Source organism: Notolabrus celidotus, chromosome 5 (assembly GCF_009762535.1).
Source record: "Notolabrus celidotus isolate fNotCel1 chromosome 5, fNotCel1.pri, whole genome shotgun sequence".
Taxonomy (NCBI): Eukaryota; Metazoa; Chordata; class Actinopteri; order Labriformes; family Labridae; genus Notolabrus; species Notolabrus celidotus.
The window spans coordinates 25,218,260-25,242,885 of record NC_048276.1 but is presented as its reverse complement, the minus strand read 5'-3'; the positions used below and the strand labels follow the sequence as shown (position 1 = coordinate 25,242,885).

Below are 24,626 nucleotides of genomic sequence, written 5' to 3'. Positions count from 1 at the left end.
TGTGTTATCTGACCTTCACTCAGCCAGGCGTCCGTCACACTGAAACTGATCATACACTCAGTCAATGAGTGCTAATGATAAACTCTGCATGCTAACAGACATCAGGGGCACATTTGGTGACAAAGTCTGGTGGAAAGAGAAAGACCCGGAGTTACTTGACAGGTAAGAGGAAAATGGAGGGACACTTAAAAATTTTTATGTTAATGCATAGTTCAGGATAAACACAGGTGTATGTATTCAGGTGTGTGCTGAGCTCTCAGGTGTCCAGGGTGTGGACCTGGTCTACATACTGACACTGTATGCCAATGATGGTTTACTTGGAGTTTCTTCACATGTGACAAACACTACAAAGCAGTCCATTTAACAGAGCTCTAACTTTGCACTGATTAAAAACAGCGCTTTATTAAAAACAAAAACTGCCTTCAACACATACCCAACACTCGGGTCACAATGGTTTAGTTTGGATCTGTTTCTCTGACCTATTCTCAAACAGGGGAGGCTCTGTTGAAATTGATCTTCATCTTGAGGTTGTGAGGCTAGATTTAAAACTCACAAAATGCACACACACACACATACACACACATAAACACATAGTTAGATGTAACACAGCGCTGTATGTCCTGGTGTTTGACATTTTACCTCCAGAAACCAGCTGGGACTGGAAGTTGTTTACTGTGAGTGATCCCATCAGAAACACGAGAGCTTTGTGTGTAAAATACTTTTTAGTTATAAACCTTAATGTTTGTTTGGACCATAGACTGTAATGGTTTGGAGAGAGGATAATAGTACATGTGGACTCATGAAACCTGTTCAGAGCATTGGTTTTCGACAGTGGCAGTCCACCATCACACCATCTTCTAATGAGATATACTGTATATACATTTCTCTTACTTCAGATTATACTGATAGAATCCAACAGGTTACATGATTTGGGCATTTCCCCATACCAGTAGTCCTGTTGCATGTTTAACTGCCTCAGTTTGCAAAGCATCATGTGGAATTTATTTTCCACTCAGTTTGGAGGGCACACAATCAGCTGGTGATGGAAAAACACTATACAAACAGTGACTCTGTGAAAACAAATTACACATCTGAACCAGGACATTAACCAGGCTTTCAAGTGAATACACACACACACACACACACACACACACACACACACACACACACACACACACACACACACACACACACTCAAACAGACACACACACTCACACATAACCTAACTCATTTTGCTGAGGGAGTTAAGCAGTGGTCCTCATTCCTCACACACACTTACTGGAAAATCAGTGTGTTTCTCCTGATTGAAAAACTCATAGCAGGTTGCAATGCTGGTTATTAACCCACTTTCTCACTAATCACCCCGCTGTGTTTTATACTCTTTTCTGATTGGTTGAAATCCTATAACCACAGTAAGTAATTCACAACAACTGAGACCACCAGATCTCACACGACATCAAATCAGTCTCAGGAAAAGAGTCCAGCACATTTCATCTCTGCCTGTTGACACTGTGGGAAACACATTATTCTCTGCTTGCTTTGCGTCGGGCCTTGTTGTCTCTTATTTGCATAACCACCTATCCATTGTAATTTACCCTATACTTAAACTGTTGCTGGTTGTGTTATTGCTGGAAACAGTCATTGTAAGTGCTGACACTGCTGCTGTTGCTTAGTTGTAATTCAAAGGTTAAGTGGCCTTCCTAGTTTCTTTGGTCCAAAATTTTTGGTTTAGTGGAAAACTTAACTTGAAACTCAAAAAGTAACATATATTACTGAAACACATTAGACTAATCAGAGGCTCGGATGATCTTGATTTAACAGAGGATTGTTAGTGTTGTTGCTCCAGAGCTGCTTGAAGCATCTGCACTATTGTTAAATAACTCATAGATACATTACATGCTGTAAAACTTTGCAGATTTTGTTAAACACCAATCTGTTTAGAATCTCAGAGTACAATCCTGTTTTACAACAGACTGGTTGAAATGGAGGTGGATTGGAGGTGGGGTGTATTTCAGCTGATGTCCAGACTGCATATCTCAAAACAGTTTAATATATTCAAGCATTTTGTTTACAGGGATGAGTACCAATCCATTCTGTAACCTTTGGTCAAAGATCATTAAAACAATGGAAGACATTCACAGTCATCAACACTCCACTATGCATAGTGTATAGTAACGCTAACCTGGTCAGCTTGGTATTGAATCTTAACAGGGTGATGGCAGCGAACTGAGTCTAAGAGTCATGTAACATGCAGACAGTCTAAGGCTGCTTCACCCTCAACCCTCAGCAGACTCTATCAGCAGACTCTCACCAATCTATACAAATAACATGTGAGATTTTATGACTGAAATACTGAAGGATGACTCCCCTTCATCTTGGTTCTGTTTTTTGAAGGATTGAAATGCTAATAATGAATGAATGAATGTGAACCTCTGCTGATAAAAGGTTTGGTCCAGAAAACAGTTCATTAACGTAGACTTTTGCAGCACTTTGACTTCAGTTGGCCAACACTCTAACAGAGTTATTTTAAGTCTGATCACCTTTTTAAATGTTTAGTGTTTGCCAAATGAAGGATATTTTTCTTAATGTGATCTCTACATGAATCATTATCTCTGTCTCCTGGTGTATCATCAGACACCTTCCTGTCAGAGACTGTATTGTAGCACTCCACCTTGACCTTTGACCCCTAATGCTCAGACACGAGCTTTGGTCCATATGAGGATTTTCTCTAAATATTAGAAAAACACTGATGTGTTTCTGGAATACAGCATTTGAAATGTTTGTAGATATTAATGTATGTGTGAAAATGTGTTGACAGTAATATGTGCATAGTAATGTAAGTAATGTGTACATATGTATTTGTATAGTATTATATTATATATTATTTTACATATATTATATAATATACATATAATTGTATTGTGTGTGTATAAAATGATGTGTGTATAATACTGTGTGTGTGGTAATGTGTAAACAGTATTGTATGTATAACGGTGGGTGTATGATGTATGTATGATAATGTAGATATATCAAAGTCTGTATTATAATGAGTTTATAGTAATGTTTGTATAGTTATGTTAGTTATGTACTGGTTGGTAATAAATGTATAGATATGTGTTTAAAATGATGTGTGTATGATAATGTGTGTATGACAAATGGTGTATGGCGGTCTAAGCACGCGCCCCATGTACAGAGGCTATAGACCTCGTCGCAGGGGACGCAGGTCGATTCCAGCCTCAACCATTTGCTGCATGTCCTCCCCCTCTCTCTACTCCCCACGTTTCTTCTCTCTCTTTGACTATCCTGCCCTTTAAAGGCAAATAAATACTCCAAAAAATACAACTTTAAAAGGATGATAATGTATATATGATAATGTGTGTATTATAATGTGTGTGTGGTAACTGGTGTATGGTTATGTGTGTATAATGCTGTGTGTAAGATCATGTTTTTATCGTTGTGTGTATATAATCTTGTGGGACCAACAATGTGTGTATAGTGATATGTGTAAAATTATGTGAATGATAATGTGTGTATTGTAATGTTTGTAGAGTTGTCTGTTTATGATAATGAGTGTATGGTTCATTTGTGTCCAGTTCTGTGTTTATAATGATGTGTGTACAGTTATCTGTGTTTAGTTGTGTGTGTTTGATAATGCTTGTGGTAATGTGTATATAGTTGTGTGTGTTTCGGGGCACTGTTTATCTCTGTCTGACTCAGAGTGGCAGTAGGGCTACTGGAAAAGGACAGCTGTACTTTCAAAGAATTGAGTGTAGATGACAGAGCTTCTACCTGAAGTCAATGTGCCACAAAGGTTACCATAACCCAGCACTAGTATTGGTGATGGCGATGCTTGTTCCAGTACCAGATTGGACTGAGAGATTAACCCAGGAATAAAACAATGACCCAAAGTAACGTCCTTAATCACTGATTGAGAGAGATGGAAATGTAAGGCAGAGTAACACAGGACTCTACAGCACAGACACAATGTAAAAACATTATTACACAGTTAGTGCCATGTCTGACTACTGTCACAAATACACTTAAATACTAGAATGAATATAAAGTAACATGACAAAAAGAAATTACATTATTACATTATTAGTAAAACATTATTAGTGCAATTAATGCAACAGAGAGACAGCGGATACATTTGGTCCGATGAAGCTGACGATCATCTCAGCTGCTTTCTTCCTCTCACAGCCTCAAACACAGACAACTTAAAATCACCATCATCATCAATGTCATCATCATCATCTGTCTGCAGGTCAGGACAACAGATGCAACATGCTAAGCTAAGCTAACATGTCTATGTGTTGAAATAGTGCTGCAGTCTGAAACAACAAATCCTGAAAGCAGCAACCACTGACAGAAATCCTTCACCTTCACCTGTGTGTGTGTGTGTGTGTGTGTGTGTGTGTGTGTGTGTGTGTGTGTGTGTGTGTGTGTGTGTGTGTGTGTGTGTTTGTGTGTGTTCACTTGGAGGATTTGGTATCAGCCCAGCTTGCCCATGTGTCTCTTGTCTTTCCATCCTCATCACTGTGTTTTAAAGTTCCAGTAACAACCTGACATTTCAGAAACCTGCAGAGCTGAGATAAGGCAGGAGGGGGCGCCACTCTCCTGCTGTCTGAACTTTCTCAGAAGAAGAGGAAGAAGAAGAGGCAGGAAAAGAGTGGAAGAGTGGATGAAACACAGAGGGTGAATAAAATGTAAACATTAGAAATATCTGACGTGTGTGTGTTTGTCTGATGGAGCTGCCATCCAATCATTCATATCTGTGAGGGGTTTGGCAGTCAAGTGGTCAGATGAGTATCTCCACCATGTCGTTGTCCACTTCCTGTTGGCTGGTAGAGGCTGGGGGAAGGACCTGCTGCTGGGGGTGGGACTGTACAGGAAGCCTCCTCTCCAGGGTGCTGCTGTGATACCCAGGAACATCTACAGACAGAGAGAAACATGGTGACCTCTGACCTAATCTCATGGTGTGTAATAATCTGAATTTAGTGCTTTGATTATTTACGTATATATCGCACAGGTCCACCTGTTGCTTGGTATGATAGCTTGTATATTTGTGATTTAGTGTAGAATAGGATGATTTATCCAATGAGACTTATATCTGCCTGCAGATGGCACAATGAGGTCCTTATTAACAGCACTGACATAACATGTAGTTTCCTGTGTGGATGATTTTGCAGACCACATGACTGACATTAAAACGTACTGTAGTCTCTTTACTGGTCCAGCTGGTTGTAAAAAGAAGTCTGATTGTAAACCTCTAAGCTGATTTAATGATTAATAGCCTCACTCACTAATTTCAAGTCTCCTTAGATTGTAGTTCAGAAGTTGAGGTGCACAAACCAACACTGGCATAACAGTAGATATGTCCACTGCACAGCAGTCTAATGTTATCATATGTATCATAATTTTGTATTTCAGATACAGTCTAATATTGTCATATCTCCTATTATTATTTCATATCTCCTATACAGTCAGTTATTGTCATGTATGTTCATTATACACAGTTGAATATTGACATATATATCATGAGTTTAATACAGTGTAACAGTGTGTCTGGTTCTGCTCTCCAGTGAGCCTGATTCTGGTCTCCTGTGAATGTTTCTGACTCATGGTGGATTAATGTTGGATCTCTGTGAATAAAGCTGTGTCTCTGTTGCTGTGAGTGTTACATCTGGCCCACACTGCATACCTGAACCCATGTGAGACTACCCAGACTCTATAATGCTCACACCTGCTGCTCATGTGCAGTGTGTCCACCTCAGACTCACCTGTGATCCGGTCTGGGATGTAGACTGGACTGGGGCTGGACAGGCGTGCGGGTAGCGTCATGCTTTGCAGGGCAGGGGTGCTGGGTTTACTGCTCTCCTGGCTCTGGCCCTTCTCTGTCTGTGTGCAGCTGTCCCTGCTGCCTGTCTTTGAGTGACCTGCCGTCATCGGGGTGGAGGGGAGCACCGGGGAGGGGGATGAGGAAATGGATTCAGTCCTGAGAGACTCAGTACGAAACTCTGGACCCAGGAGAACACCTGTAGGCACCAAAGCAGAGAACAAATGTGAGAGTAACCATATCAGCTGCTGTCACTTATCAGAGCTCTACTGAGCTTCGCCTCCTTACCCAGACTGCCCTTCCAGCTCGTGTCCTTACGCTCCTCAGTGATTGGGGAGCTGCTGAGTCCCAGACTGTGAGAGAGAAGTCCTGAACCCCCTGACCCTGTGTTGGAGATGGACATCAGGGACTTGGAGGGCCTCATGGCAGACGGCACGTCAGACTTGATGGGCTCTTTTCTCGAGCGCTGGTGGAGCACCTTAATCATGGCGTCCTTCTCTATGATCTGGGCATGGAGATTCTTGATCCTGGATTAGGACCAGAACAGAACCAAAGTTAAAAGAACCCTGAGACCGTGTCCTGACAACGTGGGACATGAGCGAGCCTCTGTGACAAAGTCAGACAGATTACAACGTTTTTCCTGTCAGAGAGCCCTTACTGCCCACATGTGTCTCAGCGCCAAGAGATGTGACATGATACGTCATTTTAACTCTTGCAGTGGATTAATAATATCAATATCTGGGATTAAAGTGTTTTCCTTGAACTTCTTTTAAGGAATGAAGCTAAGCTAGCGTACTGTGCTCAAAGTTAGCCCATAAACAATATAAAAAAAAAGATAAAAAAATAATGGTTATGCTGCCTTAAAACCACCAAGACTGCCCCTCACTCTTAAAAAGGCTCATGTCAGAGGTCAGTGTGACGTCAGTGCTGATTGGAGCAAGAATTAATTGTAAACATGGACAACCTCCAGCCAATACCAACACTTTTGGAGAGAACCTTCACAATAAAAGGCTGCTGATGGACTTCATACGTCCACGTCTGAGCATGCTCAGTGAGTTCACCTGCTTTCCATATCCAGACAGCGCCTGTTGGCCATCAGGATTTCTTCCTCCTCTTTCTGGATTCGAGCCTCCACCGACGTGTCGTAGCTGCTGCTGGGGGAGTGAGAGATGATGGTGGTTGATCGATCCCTGAGAGACAGAGACGAGTCTGTGTTAGAGCACACAAGTGTCCAGAAGAACCTCACTACATCTGTCCTGAATGTCTCACCTGAAGAGTCCAAGTAACATTACAATAGATCTAACTGTACAAATACACTGGATAAAATGTAGAAAAATATATTGAATAAATAAACAAACATTAGAAACATGAGAGTAGGTAAGGTGTACTCTGAGTATGAGAACACCTTCATCTTCAATGCTCCAAGAGTGTCTCAAACCTCTGCTCTTCTTCTACACTCACCTCTGAGTGGCAACAGAAGCAGCAGCATCTAGAGCAAACTGCCTCATCACGCTCTCCTCCAGGTACTTCTGCTCCCACTTCGTCATGTCAGCCTCCAGAGCCAGGATCCGCTCTTCCTTCTCCCTCAGGTGCTCCATGAGGGCCGTGGCATTGTACTCTGCCGGAAGTGTGCCGCTGCTCTGAGAGCCCCCCTGACGCTGGAATGACAAAGGAGATGAGTAGGGGGATGTGGAACAGGGAGAGGAGATGCAAAAGGAAGAGCAGTAGGAGGAGGAGCAGAGGGAAAAGGTAAAGTGGAAGAAGATGCAGAGGTAAAAGGTAGAGAGGGAGGAGGAGCAGCAGGAGGAAGAGTAATTTGTGAATTGAAAACCAAACTTGTTGCAGCATGCCCCCTCGGTTTCATTCCAAATCAAATTATGTCTCAGGCGTGAAGTATCAGAAAAAAAAGAGCAGGAAAATACCCAGAATGGTAAACCAGAAAAACTATACTGTGCAAGATGCGTGTGTGTGTGTGTGTGTGTGTGTGTGTGTGTGTGTGTGTGTGTGTGTGTGTGTGTGTGTGTGTGTGTGTGTGTGTGTGTGTGTGTGTGTGAGTGCATGTGTGTTTGATTTACCTGTTGCATGCGCAGAGACTCCAGCTCTCTCTCCAGTCTGGTACGTAGGCGATGCTCCAGCTGCTCTCTCTTCTCACAGGCTGCTTGCAGCTGAGCCAGAGCCTGCTGCATCCTCTCCACCTTCTCCACATACACCTGCTTCTTCTTTAGCTGCACACAAACACACAACCAATAACATATTTTCATCATGCTAATATCCTGTCTGTGTTTTATGTTAATGGTTACGAAGTGGAAAAATAACAATCATAAACTTAAATAAGCAGAAGAAACAAATCCTGAAAAGTAACCAGTTAAAATCCTAAAGAAACTTTTAACTTTTTGATTTGAGGTAAACAAAAGTAATTTGATCAAAAGTTACTTTAACTAAACTAAGTGTCCCTCTTCTTTCTCTTCCTGCTAAGATGTTGCTTGTTTTTAAGTACTGAAAACCCATTCTCTTTTCTTCCTTTTTGTCTTCTGAACCAATCGGGCAGCAATCTCTCTGTCCTCTTTCTATCTTTAACTCTATACCTCCTTTTACCACACACTTCCCCTGATGCTTTCTAAAAATGTAGCCAATGAGGAAGTGCAAAAAAACGTTCCTCGAGGCTGGTTAAACCCTGAGTTCACCAGTGTAAGCTACAAACCCTGTGTGAACAGTGTATAAAAAGTGTTAGCCCCTATAGACCAATTAAAAAAGTAAATTACTCAAATATCCAGTATTAACCCTGAATCTATAACTTAAAGTCCTTACAAACAAAACATCAAAAATAATCCTGATAAAAAGTACTAACCCCAAACAAAACAGTAAAGTCCTGTATATTTTACCAGTTCAAGCCCTACACCAACCAGTTGAACCAGATTAAAATAGTGAAAACCTCATTAAACCAGTTATATTCAGTATAACGCCTGTCAAAACATGTAAGAAGAATGTGTAAACAATACAAGATGCACATACCAGTAAGAAATGTTTAAACCATAATAAACAGTATGAACCAGAATGAACAGTATAAACCAGTACAACCAGTACCTCCTCCTCCAGTTTGACAACTTTGGCCTGAGCGTTATTAAGTGCCTGGTCTCTGATCTCGATGTGTCTCCTCTGATCCTCCGTGGTGGAGCGAAGAGCACTCAACTCCATCTCCAGCTTCTCCTTCTCACGCTGAGTCTCCTTATCTAAGTGCAAAGATGAACAAGGTTAATAGAAGAACACAGGGAACACATAACTATAGTAAACATGTGAATACAGTGAAGACATTATTACTGTGAGTTTTTGTCAGGTGGTCGTTTCTATAAAAGGTATTAAGTTTGATTCTGAGAAGACAGACGGAAGATTGTTTGTTGTTAGACTGATCCTGTAATAGCTGTTAGCCTCTTCCTAAACACACAGGTTGCTGAGTAAGCAGTTGGGAAAACTTTTAAAAATGCCACGGAAGAAACAGATAAAACATGGATCACACATACAAACCTGCTTTATTTTATTTGATCATTTATTTTAGTGCTGTTTATGCTGCTATAGAAATAGTATTTTAATTGAATTTTAAATGCCATGCAAATGTTACAGCTGTTTTATGATAGTCTTCTCAGATTTTGTTTTATTTCTTTTCATTTTAGATACACTTTGAGTATATGTGATATATTGTAACTATGACCATATAATACCGTAACATACAATCATCAAACACACTGTTAAGAGAACAGGAGTACTGTCCTTCTTTAGTTCATATCTAATTCACTTCTCTGTTTTTAGTCTTCATATTAAATACTAAGGTGGGCTATTAGTAATGGCTATGGCTCTCTATGCAGACTGGCAACTGTGTGTGTGTGAGTGTCCGTGTGCAGGTGTGCAGGTGTGCAGGTGTGCAGGTGTGTGTGTGTGTGTGTGTGTGTGTGTGTGTGTGTGTGTGTGTGTGTGTGTGTGTGTGTGTGTGTGTGTGTGTGTGTGTGTGTGTGTGTGTGCTTCTCACTCTGTGTCAGAAGCTGGGAGATGGTTTTGCGGTTGTCCTCTGAGCCCTCACACTCTTTAGCAGCCAGCTGTTTGTTTGCCGTCTCCATGCGCTCTTTAGACAACAAACACAGAACACACGCACACACGCACACACAAACACACACACACACAAACATGATGAAGATATGATGTTTTCATCTGACAATAGAGGAGGGACATGACTGTAACACTCACTCACTTCAACAGCATGATGGGATCACAATCAGAGACTGCAACAGGAGGAGGAGGGTTTATATATATTTGAGTCTACATGACTCATAAGTTATAATAACAAATGCTTTTTTTTTTTTTAAATGTCAGCAGTACATTAGTTCATCCTTCAGCATTGAAACAGGCTGTAATGTAATTCTTGCTCTTGTTTATAGTGTGTCCACTAACAGTTCTTTTTCATGTCACTGACAGGCTCAGGTTGTTATTCCCACACTGCTCGAAGAGGAAGCTTTGCACCAGACTCGCTATCACAAACTAAACTGACCACATTCACACAGAGTTTCACCCAGGGATACTTCAACAAGTGGCCCGCCAAACACTTCTCACATTCTGATACAAAAAAACTCACTCTACCTTTTGAGGAATACTTCTGAAAAGTACATATTTTTGTGCCCATTAGTCATTATATTTTCAAATATGACTCAGGATGAGAAACAGAATTCTACTGTGACATGTTTACCTTATTGGTCAGAAGAACCGCATTTCTAACAGTGTGTAACATGACTCTGAATGGAAGGGCTTGTTTCTACAGTCAGAATGACTGATTCCAGTCCTTCCTCTTCTATGCACCTGTCATATGAAAGTAGTTTTCCTTCAACTTGAAGTACCAACAAAGAAAATGTGCTACATTTAAATGCAAAGAAAGCTACTGTTGCAGCACAGCCCAGATATATTTTAACACAATTTCCTCCTCTGACAAGACAAACGGCCAATCATAGTTAAGGATTTTTTCAATCAAATTTTAAAGAGGCCCATGCCAACCCTCTGGATACGCCCCTGCTTATATCTAAAAATGTTTAACCTGTCGGCCCTTCCACCTGTTTGATAGTGATAGCAAACACACATGTTAGCAGCCCCCCTCACCTCGGAGGTCCCTGTTGAAATCGTGCAGGCGGCGGACCTCCAGCTCCAGCTTGTTCCTCATGGTTTTTTCCAGCGACTCCCTCTTAGAGGAGGACTTTGCCAGGTTTTCATAGGCCTCTGACACCAGTTGGATCTCAGTTTCCAGCTGTGAGAATACAGTGAAATTACTGAGTCATATCATGGTATTATATATTATTGCTTGCATATTATCGGCATTAATTGCAAACTGTGGGCAAGGATCAAAGAGTGTGTGCAGGTGATGATTGCTCTGATTACAATAACTGTACACAGTAAATACACTGTGGATACTGTAAACACTGTGCAATACAATATTGTTGGATGCAAGGTATTCAGACAAATTTTTTTGTTGTGTGTTCATGTATTCATGTTTTTACGTGTTCATGTATTCATGCCTTCATGTGTGCACTCTACCTTGTGCAGCTTGGTGACTTTGTCGCGGCAAACTTCCATCTCTTGTCTCAGCATCCTATTCTCCTCCGTCAGCACGTCCACCATTTGGTGTGCGCGGGCCATCATAGCGTAGGGCTCCCCCTGCGGGTGGGAATAGGACTGTGGGTGGGGGAAATGTGAGGCCTGGACTGGGGGCTGGAGCATAGGAGGGGGGTTAGCTGTGAACTGCTGTTGCTGTTGTTGTTGCTGCTGTTGTTGTTGTTGTAGTTGTTGTTGCTGTTGTTGTTGTTGGTGTTGTTGTTGTTGTTGTTGGTGTTGTTGTTGTAGTTGTAGTTGCTGTTGGTACTGAAGCTGCTGTTGATGCTGCTGATGCTGCTGCTGCTGATGCTGCTGCTGCTGCTGCTGCTGCTGCTGCTGTTGGTGATGGTGCATCCTGGGGGTGGAGCCGTATGGGTCATGAGCTAAAACATGACCTCTGGGTTGAGCAGAGTGTACAGACCCCATGGTGAAGCTGTCTCCTCCCGGGTGAGGGCCAGGACCCTGAGCACTGCGAGGCCCCATGGAGGGGTAAGGCTCCCCCTGGATGTGGGGGTGCTGGTGGGGGAAGGAGGGATGTGAGGAGTGTGAGGCACTGAGCATGCTGCTTAGGGTGGAGGACTGAGTGCGAGACAAGGAGCCTACAGAGGTGACGGAGGAGGTGGGACTGTGCTGGTGGAGGGTTCTTTGGGAATGAAGGGAACCCTCCTTACTGGACCTGAGTAGAGAATAGAGCGACATTATTACAGGTGTGACTGAAACAGGTGTGATAATTATCACAGATGTGACTGATGCAGGTGTGTTTTTTTTATGACAGATGAGAGTGATACAGGTGTGAGGACAGATCCCATCACTCATTCCACAAACAGTGTGTAGGTGGTCACATGATCACCTGCTCCTCTGTCCCTCCTGCTCCATGTGAGTGCTGCTCTCTCCCTCTCCGTGTCACACCTTTTTTGTTGTAATTTGATGATTTTTAAGGCTGATGAGGGTGAATGGAGCTCTGTGTTTATTTGCATACAGAGCAGGAAGGTGGGATCTGATCACATATGGTCACTTTTGACGCAGTTGGAGACCATTATATCACAAAGTGCAAATGCTCACACTTAAAGCATAAGTAAGAGTCAGGGAGGGAAGAGTAGTGAACAGAACTGAAATAATCTCAGGATTCTACTGATGAGCAGTGGCAGCTGGTCAATAGAGGGCACGAGGGCAGCACTCCACCACTCTCCATGAGGAGACGAATATGAGTTAAAAAGGGATGGAAGAATTTTTTTTTGAAAGAACAAGGTGAATATTTATGTAGATTAAAAAAGTTAAAAAAGTTCTACTGGTTTGAATTTACTGATCATTCACATGTTTGTGATCTGGGCTGCATTAATTTGCACCCTCAGGCCTTCATTGACTATTGTTATTAGTTGCACTGTGCATTCGCTCCTTGTCAATACAAGAGAAAGGAGCCACTGGGGGCAACGCCCCTTTATCTGAGACATTAAGAGCAAGGCATGTAGTGGCGTGGTAAATCGCAGTCCTTTATGCAGGAGTGAGTGGTTCAACCTTAGGAAAAAGTTTACGGCTGGAGTCAGAGAGGAAGATTTATGAAATACAGGAAGAAAGCTCAGTAAAGTTTGAACATAATACTGCTTGAAAGGAGATCTGTAAACCTGAATTTAAACAGCATTCCAACGACAGTGTTGTTTTTAAGGAGCTGTTTCATTAAAAAGGCTTGGTAAATAGCATAAAGTGATGCTTATGCTTTATCTGCCTCCATTCATGCCTCCTTTTTCAAAAATCAGTATCACACTGTGTTGATTGAGCAACTCAAAACACTTAAAAAGCTAAAAAAAAATTAAAAAAAAAAACATGCACGAAGGAAGCATACAAGAAAAATGCACCAGCTACCACTGCTGGCAAGTGGGATTTTAAATGTATGAATCAACTCAGAAATAACATTATAATAAAGAACAAATACCAAAACACACCCTCTTTGTATAACAGATTAATCTATTGAACACTCCTCTTATAAAACGTAATCTAAAGTTGCACATGTACATGCTTTACTAACGTGTGAACCTCTTGTTGGCCTGATTCACCTGTCTGACTGATTCACCTGTCTGTCTGTCTCAGTAATGTGGGAAAACACCCTCTGCAAACCGGCTCTATTAGGAGCTAACATTCCTGCCTTTATCCTGAAAAAAAAGAAACGTCATCAGAACTGAGCCGATCGAGTCCTGACTTGTCCTGCCTGATGATTTAAATCCTGCGGTATTCATGTCTGTGTGAATCTGGTTCCTTCCAGGTAAAGAGGATGAAACAGGTCCAACAGGATCCTTCATCATCATCATCATCATCATCATCATCATGATTATTATCGTCATTTACCGAAACACTGACCGAGTTCTTGTTCATTTCTCTTTGTCACTGTTTGAATCATTTTCAAGTTGACTTTTACAATGAGATTGTTTGTGCTGAGTGTGCCTTTGCACTGTGTGTGTTTGTGCTGTGGTGGTGGTTGTAACAGTGGTGTATTTTGGGGGGGCCATGGTGTCCAAGTGCATTGAAAATAAATTCTACAAGTGCCCTCTTGGATGCCCCTGTAGTGGATACAACGTTTGCCCACTGTGGTTGCCCTCTGGTGAATGAAACATCAAAAGAGCCCTCTGGAAGACCTTCGACTGAAATAAATGTAAACAAAAAGTGCTCTCTAGATGTTCCTCCAGTCAATAAAACTTAGGAAATGCCCTCTGGATGCCTTTCTAGTGAATACAATGTATTATTAACTGGGTTTGTAATTCTGATTGATCAAAACCCATTGACAACTTCTTGACAATGATTATTAACTTAGTCTAACATGAGCAAGTCCAGAGGCAAACAGATCCCACGTCATGTCAAATCAATCTGTGGAAAAAAGTTCAGGCGCTTTATGTCAGGGTCTCTTGTCTCACCCTGTTGCAGTTCTATTTCCTATAACCACCCGCTAAGCGTCCCTTACATAATGTGCCCTTGTAGGTGCCCTTTGTGAATAGAATCGGATAAAATACCCTCTCTGATGCTCTTCCACTGGAATAAATGTGATAAATGAAACAATTTCAACTTTATATATATTTTAACAATGTTATACCTTATATGGTTTTATTTTGCCATGCAGGGTGGGTAAGTTAAGATTAATATCCAAAAAACTACTACTTTCTTTAATCAAAGTGTTAGCCTGTTTATTTTTATCATATGATTTACGTTAATCTACTCAGTTTAAAAATGACCATGTGGAAAATAACAAATCACATCAACCGACATGAAGGAAAATTCTTTTTTGTCAATTACTGTTCATATTGAAAATGTTGTTTTCTTTTCATATAATTAAATTTCCACCTAAAACTGCTGCATCAATATTCACCATGTCAAACAAAATAAAGTGTTGGATGCTCAAAATTTCAGCAGCACTGATCAATATTTTGTGTCAACTTGTCTTCAGTTGGTAGCCAGGTGATAAAGGGGATAATATATAGTGAGTGGGTGGACAGTCCCCATACATTATCTGTCAAACACACCCTTTCGATTCAAACACACACATGTAGTTTTTTTATTTTGTTGAGATGACTTTTGATTTCATGGTAACCATTTTGTATCACATTTTTGAATATTTCAAGTAAAAACATGTGTATGGCTGCTCACCTGAAGGAGCCATACTCGGGTGGGGGCTGGTATCGGACATGGGGCACCTCCCTGGAGTGCTCCCTCCCTCTCTGCTCCTGGTAAAAATGTCCTCCTGAGTCCTGTTGTTTGGAGGGGGAGCCCATTCCTTTGAAGGGGTAGTCCGGAGGTGGGCCGCGATGCTGTGGCTTGTAATAGTCACCTGGCGGCCCTGGAGGGGGCAACAGGGGGGAGAGTGGGGCACTGGTGACGGGGGCGTGAGCCTTGACGCCACTTGTGGCGAGGGAGAGCTGCATCAGACGTTCACTGAGAGAGCGAACATGTCCCTGCTTTAGATCCTTCAGTCCGTCGTCCTGATGCACCTTCCCTGCTCCGCTGACCCGCTGTACAGTGGGGCGACCCTCGGTGCGCACCTTGGCATTCGTCATACCAGTGACATAGAAGGCGGCGCCCACTGAGGCGGGGTGGGGAGGCTGCTGGTTGTTCTGCTGCAGAGGCTGAGGAGGTGGGGGACCATGACCACGGAAATACTGAGACTGTACTTTGGCCTCCTCATATGTAGGGAGGTCCTCAGGGTTCTGACACTGCCCCTGGAAACTCCCACCTCCTTGGCTGCCTCCCCCACCTCCGGTCCCTAAACCTCCTCCACTGCTCCCTCCACCTCCTCTAGAGGAGCCCAACTTCTCCACACCACTATCCGTCTGCAGCTCCTGTCCCTGGGGCTCCTGCCGGGCGATGTGGGGGGTCATGGAGTGATCATCAGGAAGGCTGACCGAGTAACCTGCTCCACCTCCCCCTCCTTGTTGTTGTTGTTGCTGCTGTTGTTGTTGTTGTTGTTGTTGTTGCAACACATAGTTGCGGTTCATCTGCTCCTGCAGGAGGCGCTGCAAGACGGTACTGCTGCCACCTCCTCCTCCGCCTCCCACACTGCTGCTGCTGTTGGAGGAGTCCTCTGCCGCGGCCCTCATCTCTGCCTCCCGCTGACTACGCACCTCATGGAAGGACAAACTTCGGCCACGGTCAATGCTCCCTAAGAGGAGGTTGAGGAAGGAGATGGAGAGGAGAAGGAGAAGAAGGAGGGGATGAAGAGGGGAGGAGAAAGATAAAGGGAAGGAGGAAGGGGAGGCAGTGTGTCAGAGGGAATCAGAGTTTTATCAAAGTGAAGGTTGTGATGTTATTTCAGAGACATACGATCAGGTGAGAGCCCAGATACAGAGACAGGAAACACTGAAGTCTCCCGTATACCTCAAGGCCTCCCTCCCCCAACCCTAAAAGCCCAGGAAAAAGAAGTGTTGCATGATGGGACAGGCTGAAACCACCAAACAGAGATATGAGAGAGTGAAGACTGTGACGGCTGTGTGATGACTGAACAAGGTGTCTTAGACTGAAGTTATGTTTTTAGCCTACAGGAGCAGGACAGGTTAGCATTGTTAGCACTGAAGCTGCTGAGGTCTGATGACTGAGTGGCAGATACAGTGTCTGAAGACAGCAGTGTAGAGGAGCTGATGTCTGATTTTTAACATTCAGGTATGGACACAGTGCATGACAGTAAAACTTTCATGTGTTCCAGAGAGATTAGAAAATTACTGCTGCTGATGACCCAGTTAAAGACCATTTGTCTTTGAGACTAAGACCCAGTGTTTCACTGAGGTTAGCTTACTATCAGGACCCAGCAACAGGTGATAGCTCTCCATCATAGTGTTTTCTGTCATGCTGGTTATCAGTAACTTTTCAAAACTCTTTTAATGTTTCTTTGTTTTGTGGCTTCCCACAAGGCTTCCCTCTAAGCCCCCTTTGGTTTCATATAAACATGGCGACTCCTGGATTTTTATATTTATGATGTGTTTATTCTTCTACATGCCGATGACTCTGCTATATCAACCATTAAAAACCACAGATCCTTACAGTCTCACAATTCCCATATCTGACATTAGATCCTGGATGAATCAGTGGCTGTGTTCACAAGGAGCACTAATAATCACATAGCCTGATCAGAACAACAATTCCGTTCAAAGGGGCGGTTTATGATGTTTATCATTCTGGTCAATATCTAGGTAACACTCATTCTGATAATTTCTTCCTGGTTGATGTAAAATCATCCTTACTGAGCTTGTTTGCTCAACGTGACTTGACAAGTTTCCGCTTTTGTTACTGCTGACTTGGATAGTAATAAGGCGGGAGCAGAGCTTAGGATTGCTGGACAACTTCATGGTCCAAAAATAGAAACACTGAGTTGTTCTAACAAGTTTATGAAAAGTTGAACAAAGCTGGAATCCACCGAACTATCGACCAAATCAAAGAACTCTGGAAGAGCTTGATCTGTGCTTATGAGCCTAAAAGTCAGAATTTTATCATTAACTAAAACATTCATATCCAGAAGATTAGACCCGCTAAACAGCTGTGTTTAGAATGGTTAATCCAGATTAAATGCTTGATATAAAAACACGTCTGAATCAGATCACATCATTTAGAGTCTATGGAAACAGTGATGCTGGAAATACTGCAAAGTGACAAACACAGCTAATAACAAAAATACTGAACTTAAATCCTATCAGCTCCTCACCTGGACAGGCTGTTCAATACATTTCAACAGTCTGCGGGGATCTTTGGGCTAGTATTTGATGCAACCCTCTGTTTAAAGGACCCATTTAAAAATGTGTCTGTGTGTTTCTTAACGCTCGTTTTTTTAACTTTGTTATATACAAAATGTGTTTTGATCTAACCTCAGCCTTGTCGCAATTTTTCATCAATCTGCCTTGATTTTAGAACCTCCAGCAGAGCTTTGTGTTGTATTCAGACAACTGTACCACACCACATCTGTCCCAAACCCATCTGTCAGTCAGTCAGACCACAATCAGGACCAGAGTCAGATACTGATAATCACACAGGATCACAGTGACTCCATTCCATCCTTCCACACCGACCACACAACAGGAGAAAGATTATTCAATGAAAACATGTGAGACTGTAACCCTCTGACTGTGGCTATAAAAAAAGGAGGATGACATTAGAAAGAATTAAAACCCAGTGATTTCAAAATATCCACAAAGAGGAAGAGACAGGAGCTTGTGTGTTCAGTTTTACATCCAAAGTTGTCAGAAGAAAACCAGCTGTGCTGCTGGGTTATTTTCTCCTGATTAGTCAAAGCTGGTTTATTTGAGTTAATAAAAGTTCAAACTGTTGATTCATGTGACTGAGTGGACTGCTTCCAACACTATGAAGTGTTTGCCTGCTACTGCAGAAGAAGCAAAATCTCTTTAACTATTATTTATACCTAAGCATGTTTTCTTCTGACAACACTGAATGTTAACAACTGTGACATTAAACACCTCTGTCTACAGAATAAAGAAATAAATTATTACATCTAGCGCTTTCTGTTATCCTTTTCATTCTCAACGAGGAAGACGCTTTTTTCCGAAACATCTGCAGGTAAATAAAATCATGAGACAAGAGAAAAAATGTTAGCTGTGGTCAACAACAGGTCACTTCCCTTCCAGCTGAAGAGACGTGAAGAATAAAGTATGAGGAGAGGCAGGCGTAAGGGCAGAGGAAACACACACAGGAGCCAAATCTGGTTTTCCACATAGAGTTCAACACGGGAGAACTTCAGACTGATGAGGCTGGTCTGCTGTTGGTTTGCTTACATAGTAACTCAGCCTGTCATTTAATCATCAGACCACCACCCCCCTTGTTTATGATCACTTAAGACTAAACTATTCCATCACCTTTAGGCTGTTTTGTGAAATATATAAATTCTGCTGCTGAAAGCTCTGGTTCGCTGGCTCGCTAACTGAGAGCAGAACACAGAGAAACTAAATGTCAACACACTGTGATAATCAGCTGAGAGGGATCAACTCAGACCGAAGGGGAACACACAGGTTTATTCAGGAGCAGAAAACAGGAGTGGAGCTTTAACTGTTTACTGCAACAATGTTCAGACTCCAAACACCGTCTCACCTAAGCTACCAACTCCACATCTACATGAAAGGAGACAGCTGTCATCACTGCCTTTACAGCTGTCCAAACTTCGGCGGGTGTGGCCCATTGACCTAACACTGATCATTGAGACATTAGTGAAAGTAGTACTTTTTTCAAACACTGGTTTCTGTGTGTGTCCTCCACCCAGCCCCCATTCTCTCCAACATACTTTAACTGCTTTTAGTGCAGTTCAACACCAACTCATAGGACCTCTTTCCTCCTCAGCAGGAGGTCAGAGGTCTGTCAGACATCAGACAGAAAGATAGCTGCGACAGGATGTCTGACAAGGTACAGACAGGTGAGAACAGGTGAAACACAGTTCACATGCACATTTACCCTGTTTTGTTATATTTATTTTTTCCATAGATCTCAAGTCTGTGGATCAAAAGAAGTAAATTCCTGTGAGGTCCAGTCTGTATCAATCCAGTACGGACTTTCTGAATCCAGTCAAGTCTAAATTAATCCAATCCAGTCCCTATATGAATCTAGTAAAGTCTGCATGAATCCCGTCAAGTCTCTATTAATCCAGTCCACCCTCTTTATGAATCTGTTCCAGTCTCTATCAGTCCATGGTACAACACCAGTCTCCACGAGTCCAGTTCAGTCTCTATAACTTGAGTCCAGTCGGTATTAATCCAGCCCAAGCTGTTTGAATACAATCAAGTCTCCATAAATCCAGTCCAGCATCTGTATGCATCTAAATCAAGTCTGTATTATTCCAGTCCAGTATTTTTAAGTCCAGTCCAGTCTGTATCAAACCAGTACAGCCTATATATGAATCTGGTCCAGTCTCAATGAGTCCAGTCCAGTCTCTATGAATTCTTTCCAGTCTCTATGACTCCAATCCAGTTTGTGTGGATCCAGGTCTGTCTGTATAAATCCATGCGTTTACTAATTATGCAGTTTTGTACAGTTTTTACAAAATGGCAATTTTTTTTTTACCCCACCCCCCACCCCTCATACCTACCTGTGTGGCTGCTCACGCTGCTCTCTGCCTGCAGGGGGCATCAGGAGCTGCTCATAAAGGGATAGGGTAGTGAGGTGGTTGGCGCTGATAAAGTTAGACTCAGCTTCTGGTCCTGGCCTCTCTGTGAGTCCTGGAGGTTCTCTGGTTCTTTCAGATGTGGCTTAGTTAGAAGCTCTGCAGGAGGGGAGTGAGATAAAGTTTAACATCTACCAAACATGTTGTTGTTGTTGTGTTACATGATGACCGTTCACATAGAGAAGCTAAAGTCCGATCCTTGGACCACATTTAAAAGAGAAACCTGGATGAGGATCAATCAACCTGTTTTTTACAGAGGAACAAAATATTGTTGTCTACAGGTCAGATGATTACAGAGATCAATGAAGTTGTGATTTTTGTGTGCAAGATATTTGCTATAAAGCTGACATCAGTGCAGCTCTAAAGGTTTGATAGACTTTGTTTATCAAATGTTCAGGTTTTCCTTGATTTGTGTCTCTTGCTGTGATCAGCTGATCATCTCGAGTGTTTCCTGTGTCTCTGTGTCATTGTTAGGGAGGGAAACGTCTTTCAAAACACTGGATACTAGTTCTCATTCTCTTTATGTATAAAGGACATTCACACACACACACACACACACACACACACACACACACACACACACACACACACACAGTCACACATAGTCACACACACACTAAGCGTTTGAGGACAGGACAGAAGGTTGGAGTGTGAGTCAGACGATCAGTATGACAGCTCAACTAACCCTCCTCTTCTGAAGAAAAAAAATAATCACCTCCAGATGTATGACTCCCCCCCTGTACCTCCTTCTCCCTCAAACATCCCCCCTCCTCACCCACCGTCATGTAAATAGTTTATTCAGCAGCAGAGCTTTAAACATTTACATGCCTGTATGTGTTTTAATGATGAATCTGTGGGTGTATCCTCATGTATACGTTACCTTAAAGAGATTATCTCTGTAGAACACAAAAGAACTCTCTCCATGTCAAGGCTGCAGAGACCTCAGATAAACACAACACCATGCAGCACCTGCCTGTGCATTCTGTGAAAGTATATAACTGAAGATAACGGATATCAAACTGTATCTGCCAGCTGCATTCTGTGAATATTTATAAATTAAGATAATGTATGTCATGCTGTACCTGTCTGCTACTGACACACAGGGAGAAATAAGTGGCAACGTTATACTTCCATTTGATGTACTCTGCCGTATTCTGTGACTGCATACATCATACTGTATTTGGGCCTCTTTATTGGGAATACAAAACCAATAACACGGTACATAGTGCTGTATCCAGAGTACTTAAGTAGACATTTTGGGTATCTATACTTTACTGGAGTAATTCTTTTTCAGCCAACTTTTTACTTCTACTCCTTACAATTTAAAAATAGCCTCGTTTCTCCTATTTCATTTTGGCTTGTTTTCATTCCGGCTTGTCATCGTTCAAAAAAAATCAGCATTTTTCCCCCCTTACATTACTTTTATACTTTAAGTAGTTTTGAAACCAGTACTTTTACACTCTTACTTGAGTAAAAAGCTTGAGCTGATACTTCAACTTCTACAGAAGTCTTTTTAAACCCTAGTATCTATACTTCTACTTGAGTTATGAATGTGAATACTTTTGACACCTCTAGCTGTATCCCATAAAAACATCTGTCTGCTGCTTTATCTTACTGCAGTCAACAAACACGCTAAACCGTTCTGCTGCAATGTGTGTGTAAATGTAACTTAAGATAATACTGTATCCGTCCAATGTATTCTAAAAGGATATAAAACAAAAGGTAATGCACATCAAACATTATATGTGTGCTGCTTCTCAAGGACATACAGTAGGACTGGAGATAACAAACATCATACCCTAACTGTTTGCTGTATTTTTTGGATATTTAAGATTATCCATTATACTTTATTTAGGATAGTTAGGAAGGATAATGTCAATCCTACTATAACTGTCTTCAGTTTTATTTTGGATTTACAACCTTAGATCATGTCAAAGCTTAATTATCTCTCTCCATTCCATTGCACAGGCATTCATATAGTCAATGTCTTTGATATCAGCATATTGAATAGTACCCATTGTATAAAACTCTAACTCCGATGAACCATTAAACACATGACTCTGCGTCTCAGACCAGACCTCCTGGATTAAACTGTATGTCCCTCTGACACCCTGCTGTTTTCACTGTCCTTAAGTTTCCTGTGAGCTGACATGCAACATGTGAAACTAAAGCCAGCTGAGAATAATGTGGTTCAGTGTTCAATGACAAGTTTACACATGTCTTCCACATAACCACATTCTTTGGTCACCAAATCGTTCAATAGTTTGTTGTTTTTTTATTTCCAGTTATTTTTTGTATCTCACATCACCATGTCACCTGCTGCTTTTGCAAAAGTTCAAAGTCATGAATGAGAAAATGAAGAAAAAGAGAGAAAATTCCTCAAAACAATACAGACAAAAACCTAGGGAATAAAATCCAGCAGGATTTCAGGGGCTCAGAGAAAGTATAATCTCATATTACATTTAGTACACAGTGGCTTTGATCAAAGTTTAAGTCAAAAAAACAAACATATATATTTTTTTGCTTGCCCTTCACAGAGGATACCTGGATCCACTCTGTTCCCACTCTCCAAACATAAACCCGACCTCAGCTCAGAAGCTCACACTGTGATATATTCTTACAAATTTGGCTCATAAATTGTAAAAATCCTACCTGTGTGGAAAACACCAAATCTCCTCCTAAAACCACAGGAAACACTCAACGCTGAGTCTGTGCTCTACTGACACTCAAGCTGCTCTATGCAGGTTTGAGGTGACGCACCTCTCTTTCCAGCCCCCCCTCCTCCCCTTCCCTCACTGCAACAGGTGGGGCTGGGAGGGCGAGACAGGTGGATCTGAGCCACTCCTTCATACCTGTGCGCTGGTGTAACTACCTGCATTTACTCTGCCAACTGTCGACTGTCACTGAGCTCTGACTGGATAATGATTTCCTTACTTATGCTCTTCTAAAACTGAAGCAGATGACATCATTATTATTTGTTATTATGAAAATTTAAAATATATTGTGTTTATATACTCATATACATAACATAATATATACTACCATGCAGCCATCATGTGTCTTCTGTTTTAATATCAAACTCTTTAAACATGAATCATTGACTATCCCATCAATGATCACTGAATTCATTATATTTAGGGGTGTAAAGGTACAAGTTTTGGTGGGCAATAGCATGTTTGGTTCAGTGCAGATGCGTACCGAAATGGCTGGCATAGAACTAAAGGTACGATAAATCAGTTTCAAGGACCCCACACAGAATATCTGTAAATACAGACTTGAGCTTCACAAAGACAGAAAAAAATGAATCAAAGCCAGAGAATTAAAAAAAATTAAAACACAATCAAGTCACTTCGATCACATAGCAGGTGATTTATCAGTGGTTGCCATATTGTAGTAAAGTTGCTCTCATTTATCTTATTTGGCACTACGTCTTTCCAGTGAGAGTGCTCTGAAGATTTCTTTACAACACTGGGAGGTTTGTCTTTAATCCAGTTTAGTTCCTAATGAAGGAAAATACATTTGATGTGCTGCATTTGTTTCTGAAAATGTACTGAGCTGAGATTTAAAACCAAGAACCCTACCAGACTAGTTTTTTTGCACAGTTTTACCCCATTTACATTTATTTGACAAAATCATGATCTATCCATCATCTATTCAGCTTATCCTCTCTGTCTGTCAGTCAGTCAGTCACAGGGCTGACATACGACTCGGGTTGACTGGTCACCCACAGTGACCAGTCAACCTGAGTCTTTGGACTGAGGAAAGAAACTGTAGCACATAGAGGGAACCCATGCATGTACCAGGAGAACATGAGAACCTCACACCGAGAGGTCCATGTTTGAAGCTCTAACAACTGCACCAGCATACAGCCCAGCATGATGTCACAACAGATGATTCCTACAGCTCAGTATGAGAGTTAAGACACATCTGTACAGTGAGTGTCTCCTCCTCCTCTTTATCTTCCCCCTCCACCTCCTTCTCTTTCTCCTCCACGTCCTTCTCTTTCTCTCTCCTGTTTATCCCCTCCTTCTCCGTTTCCTTCTACTCATTCTACTTATCCTTTTTTCTCCATCTTCTCTTTCTCCTCCTCTTTTTCCTTAACCTTCATTTTCCCTTTACTCTTTCTACCCCTCCTAAAGTTCTTGCTCTTACTTCTCTCTTACTCCTCAAACTTCCTCTTCCACCACTTCCTCTTCCACATTCTCCTCCTCCTCTCCCACCATTTTCCCCCTTTCTCCTCCTCCTCCTGACTTCCCATCCTCCTCCTCTTCCTCCTCTGCCTGACTTCCCATCATTCTCCTCTTCCAGCTCCTCCTGACTTCTCATCATTCTCCTCTTCCTGACTCCCCATCCTTCTTTTCTTCCTTCTCCTCCTCCTGACTTCCCATCCTTCTCCTCTTCATCCTTCTCCTGACTTCCCATCCTCCTCCTCCGGACTTCCCATCCTCCTCCTCTTCCTCCTCCTCCTGACTTCCCATCCTTCTCCTCTTCCTGACTTCCCATCCTTCTCTTCTTCTTCCTCCTCCTCCTCCTCC

At 42.0% G+C, this 24,626-nt stretch overlaps 1 protein-coding gene across 3 annotated transcripts in view; it reads right to left on the bottom strand.

The window, feature by feature from the left end:
• Positions 1 to 3,910: 3,910 nt before the first annotated feature.
• amot (angiomotin) overlaps positions 3,911 to 24,626 on the bottom strand; it is a 30,367-nt gene continuing 9,651 nt past the window's right edge. Inside the window, exons 2-14 of one of the 3 annotated variants that reach the window (XM_034684259.1) lie at positions 20,017 to 20,190; positions 18,434 to 18,494; positions 15,093 to 16,101; positions 11,406 to 12,138; positions 10,974 to 11,118; positions 9,859 to 9,951; positions 8,922 to 9,067; positions 7,913 to 8,062; positions 7,299 to 7,495; positions 6,899 to 7,027; positions 6,126 to 6,364; positions 5,782 to 6,036; positions 3,911 to 4,933 (exon numbers count right to left, since the gene is read on the bottom strand). In XM_034684259.1, the coding sequence (XP_034540150.1) occupies positions 4,800 to 4,933; positions 5,782 to 6,036; positions 6,126 to 6,364; positions 6,899 to 7,027; positions 7,299 to 7,495; positions 7,913 to 8,062; positions 8,922 to 9,067; positions 9,859 to 9,951; positions 10,974 to 11,118; positions 11,406 to 12,138; positions 15,093 to 16,101; positions 18,434 to 18,494 (3,291 nt within the window). In that variant the 5' untranslated portion in view covers positions 20,017 to 20,190 and the 3' untranslated portion in view covers positions 3,911 to 4,799. Of the gene's footprint in view, positions 4,934 to 5,781; positions 6,037 to 6,125; positions 6,365 to 6,898; positions 7,028 to 7,298; positions 7,496 to 7,912; positions 8,063 to 8,921; positions 9,068 to 9,858; positions 9,952 to 10,973; positions 11,119 to 11,405; positions 12,139 to 15,092; positions 16,102 to 18,433; positions 18,495 to 20,012; positions 20,191 to 24,626 lie in introns of all 3 variants that reach the window. The other 2 variants (XM_034684258.1, XM_034684261.1) reach the window with 2 other exon arrangements.